Source organism: Chrysemys picta, chromosome 3 (genome assembly GCF_011386835.1).
Source record: "Chrysemys picta bellii isolate R12L10 chromosome 3, ASM1138683v2, whole genome shotgun sequence".
Classification (NCBI taxonomy): Eukaryota; Metazoa; Chordata; order Testudines; family Emydidae; genus Chrysemys; species Chrysemys picta.
Window position 1 is genome coordinate 143,230,779 of NC_088793.1, and position 9,480 is coordinate 143,240,258.

At 43.0% G+C, this 9,480-nt stretch overlaps 1 protein-coding gene across 1 annotated transcript; it reads left to right on the forward strand.

The window, feature by feature from the left end:
• Positions 1-6,339: 6,339 nt before the first annotated feature.
• LOC135982443 (uncharacterized) lies at positions 6,340-8,939 on the forward strand. The gene is made up of 2 exons (XM_065589196.1): positions 6,340-7,247; positions 8,318-8,939. Exons 1-2 carry the CDS (start codon positions 6,716-6,718, stop codon positions 8,929-8,931), a joined length of 1,146 nt encoding a protein of 381 aa, XP_065445268.1. The 5' UTR covers positions 6,340-6,715; the 3' UTR covers positions 8,932-8,939.
• Positions 8,940-9,480: the final 541 nt, after the last annotated feature.

Below are 9,480 nucleotides of genomic sequence, written 5' to 3' on the forward strand. Positions count from 1 at the left end.
TTTGCCTAGTTTTATAACAGGCTACATAAAAAGCCCTAGAGATGTCAGTACTAACTAAAATGTCATATAAAAATGATTTTTTATACTGCTCTATATACTATACCAGGGGTCGGCAACATTTGGCATGCGGCTCGCCAGGGTAAGCACCCTGGTGGGCCGGGCCAGTTTTATTTACCTGCTGACGCAGTAGGTTTGGCCGATCGTGGCCCCCACTGGCCACGGTTCACTGTCCCGGGCCAATGGGGGCGGCGAGAAGCGGCGCGGGCGAGCGATGTGCTGGCCGCGGCTTCTCGACGCTCCCATTGGCCCGGGACGGCGAACCGCGGCCAGTGGGGGCCGCAATCGGCCGAACCTGCCACGTCAGCAGGTAAATAAAACTGGCCTGGCCCGCCAGGGCGCTTACCCTGGCGAGCCGCGTGCCAAACGTTGCCGACCCCTGTACTATACACTGAAATATAAGTACAATATTTATATTCCAATTGATGTGTTTTATAATTATATGGTAAAAATGAGAAAGTAAGTAATTTTTCAGTAATAGTGTGCTGTGACACTTTTGTATTTTTATGCTTGATTGTGTAAGCAAGTAGTTTAAACGAGGTGTAACTTGGGGGTACACAAGACAAATCAGACTCCTGAATGGAGTACAGTAGTCTGGAAAGGTTGAGAACCACTGGTTTAGACTCATCTGACTCAATCTGACCTGTATGTTTGTCTTCCTGAGAACTTTATTGCATGTCCTTATGAACCCTAAGTTATCTAAAAGTAATGTTCAAAGCACTGTCCTTCACTAGCTGTTTGCAAACTAGTATGTTTTTATATGGAGCTGGAAACATTTCACCATCCAACAAATTCTGCATTGTGTAACTAATTACAACAAATTTAAGCTAATACAAGGTGCATTTTTTGTCCAGGCCTTAGACTCCCTTACATTTGACTGACTGACTAAGTTGCTCTAAAGTCATTATGTTGTTGAAGGTGTGGGAGGTACCCAGATAGCACCATGTTGGTGTCAGAGAAAAACTGAGTTCTCACTATTTTCTTCCACATTGGTAACCATATAAATGCTTCTGGTAATGTGTAATAGTTTAAAATCTTCTATATGTCCTGTTTGAGTCTGTATATTAATTGTACCTGAAGATGGCTAGACATATTTCTGGATTTTTGAAGATTACAGTTATGGTTCAAAAATTCTATCTGGGGCACCTGGCACTGGCCACTGTCGGAAGACAGGGCTAGATGGACCTTTGGTCTGACCCAGTATGGCTGTTCTTATATTCTTATGATTTATATGTGTGTAATTTCACTTCTGCACTATACATGGACTCCAAACCAGGAATGGCCGCGAGCAGGAATGTCCGTGAAATTGGGGTAAAGGAGAGGAGAAATGATTCTACAGATCAGCTTCTCCCTTGGCTCCTTGTACCCTACAATCATGGAAGTGGAGAGTAGTCTAAAGAAGGCCTTAAAATAACTTCTTGGAAATATGCCTTTCTAAAGGTTTTGCATAATAAATTCTCACTTCTTTCTTAGCCACTTATTCTCTGGTACTTTATTTTCTCTTTCATGGCTTTCAAGATTATAAAACCTTACTTCAAGTTCTGTTTCTTAATTTTCAATTAAGTTCGACCTTTTAAATAGCCTGGTCATGATGCTGTAGCATTGGTCAGATCAATCTCCATTTCTGTTACCCACTCACCCAGTATAGTCTCTTTTTTAAAAAAAATTCAGTAACAGCTGCTTATAAATTAGATCATATTAACCCAATCTCATTTTTATCTCACTCATATATTTTAAATCTATTTCACTGAGACTTTTCTTCGTCTCCTTTAGTTAATCTCATTATTGAAGTAAGTCTCCCTTACTTGCTGGTCCACTTATTGGTTGTCACCTCTTCTTTACTTCAAGGTAAATATATATTGCTTCCTTCAGCTGAAAAACCTGACATTTACCTATCCAAAACCAGAGACAATTTCAGCCGGAACACACTTTATACTATGACAATTAGCCAATGAAATTCTAAGAAATGTTCTGTTTTACCATAATGCGATCTACAAAGAACTGGAGAACAAAAGTAAGGAAGACCTGGCAAATTAAATTAAAAAAAGCATAAAATAAAGAAGTTTTGAATGCCAAATTGCTCCATATCAATGTGTTCCCTGCTCCATCTTTATAAAAATGGCTTGATGTGCTCTTGCTGGAACTGATATCCCCTCCACTTTGCCTTGCTAGACTATGACAGCACAAGTACAAAATTATGAAACTATTCCCTGAATTTTTGTCACTGAGATCCCAAGACTCAGGTCTAGCAAAATTGCAATTTAGTAAAGATCACAAAACTCTACTTTGTTTTAATTTTAAGGTGTTGCTAGAGCCTTCTAATTTAACAAAGTGAAGCTCAGAGGAGGCAGTGTGGACTACTGGATAAAGGACTGGACTGCCACTCACCTCTCGGTGCCTCAGTTTCCCCAGCTATAAAATGGGGATCATGATATTGACTTCTTTTATAAAGCACTTTGAGATCTACTGACAATAAGTGCTATAAAAGTTAGGTATTTTACTCATTAAAAAAAACCCTATGTGCATGAAAGTGACAGTGAAAGTTCTGAGGAAGATATTTTTAATAGTACTTTGCTGTCTTGAGAGTTTCCCCACTTGTCTCTCTTTCTTTTAACAATATTTTTTACACTTTTTAGGCTGGTGTGTCTTTCACTTTTCTAGCCAAACACAATGTGTGCCATCTTAAAAGAGAACTGGGTAAATTCATGGTGGTTAAGTCCATTAATGGCTATTAGCCAGGATGGGTAAGGAATGGTATCCCTAGGCTCTGTCTGTCAGAGGATGGAGATGGATGGCAGGAGAGAGATCACTTGATCATTGCCTGTTGGTCCACTGCCTCTGGGGCACCTGGCATTGGCCACTGTCGGTAGACAGGATACTGGGCTAGATGGACCTTTGGTCTGACCCAGTACGGCCGTTCTTATGTTATGTTATGTTCTTATGTTCTTATCTACTCCACCCCAATGAAGCTCAAGTATCAGACGGTTCTATGCAAGTGATGTGTGGAGCAGCTGGAGAGTAGGGCTGGCTGAAAACTTTCAAACAAAATATAGTCCTGTTGTAAAATAAAGTTTAGTCAAAATTAATATTTTCTGTGGGATAATCTAAAAGAATCATTCTGTTTCAGAGTGGCATTAATATCTGCATTAGTGTGCTGCCCTAATGTCTCCTGAGTAAGGCTGGTTGAAAATTTTCCTTCGACAGAAAATTTGCGTTTTCAGCTGAACAAAAGTCTTCACTGAAAGTATTTGTTTTATGCATAAATTTTGTGGCCTTTTAACCAAAAAACTGAATTTTTTTCTGTCTTGTGACTTTTCAATTTGGGGGATTTTGACAAAAACATTTTTTGTGTTTGTTTTTGTTGAAATTTTTCTTGGGGAAAACGTTCCAACCAGCTCTATTCGTGAGAGCTGTAATTCCAGGTCTCCTGATGGAAGGAGTTCAATATATTTAGCTTAACAAAGAGAAGGTTAAGGGGTGACTTAATCGCAGTCTATAAATACTTTGAACACAGTGCACTATTCAATCTAGCAGAGAAAAGTATTACATGATCCAACAGTTGGAAGCTGAAGCTAGACAAATTCAGACTGGAAATAAGGTGTAACTTTTAACCCTGAGAGTAATTAATCATTGGTGCAATTTACCAAGGATTGTGGTGGATTTTCCATCACTGATAATTTTTAAATCAAGATTGATTTTTTTTCTGAAAGATCTGCTCTAGGAATTATTTTGAGGGAACTTCCAGGGTCTGTGTTATACAGGAGGCCAGATGAGATTATCACAATGGTCCTTTCTGATCTTGGAATCTATGATGGCCTAGCTCCCTCACTGGACTATGTCTCTCACAAAGCAGCACTATCTTTTCCTATGATGAGGTGGTATATCATGAGATTTATCACCTCCCTGTGGGGAAAAAATCAAGGGATTAAGATTTTATCTTCAATCGATTTTCAATCCAGCATTGTTTCAAATGCTTCCAGATCTTTATACAGAGCAGGAGCACAGAGCTGAACTCTAGCGAGGTAAATGAGTTCTTGCAATAATAAAGCTAAACCTAGAAAGGGTCCAATGAGCCATATCACTGTTGGATCCACCAGGCATATGTCCTTTAATCCAATCTGTATATAGCTTTTTAAAAATAAATTGGAATCCATACACGTATGGTGAAGGACTTTGTGTTACACTTTAATGAAAATACCTAGGTGGTATGTGCTTAAATTCCCTGAAATCAGTTTCAAAAGAAGAGGAAAACCGTGGTCTCCTAATTAAATTAAGAAAGCTGACAGTAGGAAAGGTAAGCTTAGCCTGATCCAAGCCAGGTGACGTCAATGGAAAGATTTTCATCAACCCCGACACACTTAATATCAAATACCAGTTGAGCAAGCACCTGACATAATACAGATGATGCAATATTTTCATAGCAAAGTGGGTGATCATCTTGAAGGAAACTCAAGCAATCAATGCTAAACAAACTTTTCACAACAGTGGAACCTTCTATTTAAATGAATCATACAATAAGATCTATACTTCCAACATACTCCATCAGGCAGTTCATCAAAAATATTAAATGATGAAACAGAGTTCCCTCTCCCTATCCCAGTTTTTGACTAAAATAAATTGCTTTATCTCAATACAGTTATCCTGACTGTATGTAATCTTGCCCTCTTTGGCTAGCTGGTTTCAGTGTGTTTGTTTCATTATCTATACATGATCGTTCATTGGTTCTCAGATATGGAAGGCTATTTTCTGGACACTTTTTGTATCTATTATCCATACACACACAGGGAGAGAGAGAGAGCTACACACACACTTTTCCTCGTGTTTTCTCGCTTATTTATTTCATTGTTCACTGTTTTAAGTGAGTCTAGTATGTCTTGAACAGCAGGCAAACTGAAGATCATTTTGTATGCCTTCTGTAGCCTGTTGTGATGAGGGAAGCATTGCTATATTATTTCTTGTAGGGGTCTTGCAGTTTGCCACCTTGCTGGAAAAAAAATCTATTCAAAGATTGCTATAATTGCTTTGGCTTGAAAAACATCACTCCACAAAAGGAAAAGGGATATTCATACTCTAGGAAGAGTGAAAAATATCAGAACTAAAGGAAGAGAAGATAACACACTTAAATAATAGGTCAAACCTGGAGCTCTTTCTTCTCACATGCAACTCCCTACATCCAGTGCCTCACCTTCCTTAAGTGTAATTTACTGAACTCCTCTGTTTGCCTACAGAACAGGACTAGAACAAGAAGAGTTGTGCAAACCCTTCAGGGACTGTCTACTGATAGGTTTGCAGACTGAAATTTCCAGGGTTTGGTTCACAAGAGCTGGAAGCAAACCATACTCTGAAAATTCCTGTAACACTTTGGGGAAGTATTATCCATGTTTTACAGATGAGGACACAGAGGCAGAGTGGTTACTGGCTTGTCCGAAGGCACACAGAAAGTCAGTGGTAAAGCTGAGAGCAGAACCCACATTTTCAGTCCAGTGCTTGAAATGCAAGATCATCATTCCTCTCAAGTATTATGGGCTAAGAGTGCTCAGCAGCTCACAGTACTCTCATGGGAAATGAGCTCTTTTTGAATGTCTGGCCCCAATTGTCGGTGTTGAATACTTTTGAAAACCTCTCACCTGTATTCATAATGAGGTAGCGAAGGATGGAGAAAGAGCTCTGCCAAAATGACAGTTGAGCCCATGTTCAGATACCAAGGGATAGTCGTGCCTGGGCACCACCAACACAGCTTCATCATCATAATCTAACTCCTCAGAGGTCAGCGATTTGCTGCATAGAAATTTCAGTCAAATTATTTTGCACACTTTGACTAGTAAAAGTAAGCAGTTAGGGACATGTGGGTGGAGGATTTTAAGTAGAGAGGATGTGGCTCAGGTTGTTGTGCTAGCATAAAGTGATAGCAATGAGGTTAGATGCTGGGGGACAATCGGTGTACCTTAGATAGCAAAATTATCTAGAGAGGAGGATTTGGCTGTAGTATACATAGATCACAGCTTTTCTTCTTCTGAAAGACAATGATAATGATAATTTTAGCTAATTATTGTCATTATTCCTGAGGAGCAGGAGGACTACGAGGGTCTCTAAGGAGAATAAGAAGACATGGAGGTAGATGATAATATGGAGATACACTTTGAGTCTCATAATAGTCCCCTGTCAAAATATATAACAGCGATTTTCTTATTTCCACAGAAAACATATGCTGCATTTTTTCTAGAAAAAACATAACACAGAAAACACTATCTTACGTAGGCATCTAAATCCAGACTTAGGCCTGGTCTACACTACGACTTTAATTCGGATTTATCAGCTTTAATTCGAATTTACCCTGCAACCGTCCACACAACGACACTATTTATTTCGATGTAAAGGGCCCTTTAAATCGATTTCTGTACTCCACCCCGACGAGCGGAGTAGCGCCAAAATCGATTTTAACATTTCGAATTAGGGATAGTGTGGCCGCAATTCGATGGTATTGGCCTCTGGGAGCTATCCCACAGTGCATCATTGTGACCGCTCTGGACAGCAATCTAAACTCGGATGCACTGGCCAGGTAGACAGGAAAAGCCCCGCGAACATTTGAATTTCATTTCCTGTTTGCCCAGCGTGGAGAGCACAGGTGACCACAGATAGCTCATCAGCACAGGTAACCATGCAGGCTGATAATCGAAAAAGAGCACCAGCATGGACCGTGAGGGAGGTACTGGATCTGATCGCTGTATGGGGAGAGGATTCAGTGCTTGCAGAACTTCGTTCTAAAAGACGAAATGCAAAAACTTTTGAAAAAATCTCCAAGGGCATGATGGAGAGAGGCCACAATAGGGACTCTGACCAGTGCCGTGTGAAAGTCAAGGAGCTCAGACAAGCCTATCAAAAAACAAAGGAGGCAAACGGTCGCTCTGGGTCAGAGCCGCGGACATGCCGCTTCTACGCCGAGCTGCATGCAATTCTAGGGGGGGCTGCCACCACTACCCCACCTGTGATCGTGGATTCTGGGTCGGGGATAGTCTCATCAGCGACGCCTGAGGATTCTGCCGATGGGGGAGAGGAGGAGGATGAGGATGAGCTTGCAGAGAGCACACAGCACTCCGTTTTCCCCAACAGCCAGGATCTTTTTCTCACCCTGACTGAAGTACCCTCCCAAGCCAGTACCCAAGACTCTGACCCCATGGAAGGGACCTCAGGTGAGTTTACCTTTTAAAATATAAAACTTGTTTTAAAAGCAAACGGTTTTTAATGATTACTTTGCCCTGAGGACTTGGGATGCATTCGCGGTCAGTTCAGCTACTGGAAAAGTCTGTTAACGTGTCTGGGGATGGAGCGGAAATCCTCCAGGGACATCTCCATGAAGCTCTCCTGGAGGTACTCCAAAAGCCTTGCCACAAGGTTTCTGGGCAGTGCATCCTTATTCCCTCCTCCATGGTAGGACACTTGACCACGCCATGCTTGCAGCAAGTAATCTGGTATCATTGCCTGACAAAGCCTGGCAGCGTATGGTCCCGGTGTTTGCTGGCATTCAAGCAACATCCGTTCTTTATCTTGTTGTGTAATCCTCAGGAGAGTGATATCACTCCTGGTAACCTGGTTGAAATACGGGAACTTAATTAAGGGGACAGAGGTGGCCGTTCCTACTGGGCTGTTTTCCTGTGGCGGAAAATAAATCCTTCCCTGCAGTTAGCCAAGCGCAGATGGGAAATTGGCCCTGAGTTTTTCGCGTTTGGCTAGCAGGGATCTTCCCTGTTACCAGCCACACGGTGGGGGGAGGGGTACCATGATCATCCCAGAGAATTCATGGCGGGAGGGGGGCGGCGGTGGAGGGCGGGGTGGTTAGTTTGGTGCCTGCAGGGATCTTCCCTGATACCAGCCATGCGGTGGGGGGGAGGGGTACAGCGATCATCCCAGAGAATTCATGGCGAGGGGGGGGGGTGGTTAGTTTGTTTTCTGCTGCTGCTGAATGTTAACAGAAAAACCGCAGCACTCTACAGGCTATGCTTGGTATGTGGGAAAGGAGGGCGCAGAAGCTGTAAAACAATGGCTTACCATGGCCGCATGCAAGCCGAATTCTGTTGCCCAGACCTGTGATCTCTAGCAGCAAAGCCACAGGCACTCAGCATTAAGAGGCAAAATGCGACCTTGCACAGAAATCACATGTGCTATGTAATGTGAATAGTGTTGGTCACCGTGAAAGAGTATAAGTATTGTTCTGCAAAATGTAGCTTTTTAAACAATTCTCTCTTTTTTCCCCTCCCTACAGCAGCTGCAAATTCCTCAAGCCTCCCTCCTCCATCCCGAAGGTTATCACAGATAAGGCGTCGTAAGAAGAGAACGCAAGACGAGATGTTTTCTGAAATTATGGAATCCAGCCGCAGTGACAGAGCTCATCTGAATGAGTGGAAGGAAACAGTTTCAAAGTATAGGAAAGAAGCCAGTGAACGTGAGGACAGGAGGGACCAACATGAGGAGAGGAGGGACCAACGTGAGGAGAGGAGAGACGCTCGAGATGAGAGGTGGCGGCAGGAAGACCAGAGGAGGCAGGATGCAACGCTGGGGCTGCTGCGTGAGCAAACAGACATGCTCCGGCGTCTGGTGGAGCTTCAGGAACGGCTGCTGGAAAACAGACTGCCGCTTCAGCCCCTGTTCCACCCTCCCCCCTCCCCATGTTCCGTATCCTCCTCACCCAGACGTGTAAGAACGCGGGGGGGGAGGCTCCGTACACCTTCCCATTCCACCCCAGTAGACAGCCCAAGCAAAAGGCTGTCATTTTTTTTAACCTTTTCTTTGTGGCTTTTTCCTTCCCAGCAATCCTCCTCCCAAATACCACCCGGGTTCCCTCCCTCTTTTTCTAATCTATTAATAAAGAATAAATGATTTTTAAATGATAGTGACTTTATTTGGTTTGAAAGAAAGCTGGGGGAAGGGGGAGGGTGGGTTCCTTACAGAAAATCAGTCAATAAAGGGGGCGGGTTTTCATGAAGGAGAAACAAACAGATATTTCACACTGTAGCCTGGCCAGTCATGAAACTGGTTTTTAAAGCTTCTCTGATGCACAGCGCTTCCTGGTGTGCTCTTCTAATCGCCCTGGTGTCTGGCTGCGCATAATCAGCAGCCAGGCGATTTGCCTCAGCCTCCCACCCCGCCATAAAGGTCTCCCCCTTACTTTCACAGAGATTGTGGAGCACACAGCAAGCAGAAATAACAATGGGGAGATTTCTTTGGCTGAGGTCAGAGCGAGTCAATAATGATCGCCAGCGACCTTTTAAATGGCCAAATACACATTCTACCACCATTCTGCACTTGCTTAGCCTGTAGTTAAACAGCTCCTGACTCCTGTCCAGGCTGCCTGTGTACGGCTTCATGAGCCATGGCATTAAGGGGTAGGCGGGGTCCCCAAGAATAACTATTGGCATTTCAACATCC

Coding starts and splice junctions, on each gene's coding strand:
- LOC135982443 (XM_065589196.1), top strand. CDS start 6,716: ATGCAGGCTGATAATCGAAAAAGAGCACCAGCATGGACCGTGAGGGAG. Junction 7,248..8,317: donor CCCCATGGAAGGGACCTCAG/GTGAGTTTACCT, acceptor CCCTCCCTACAG/CAGCTGCAAATTCCTCAAGC.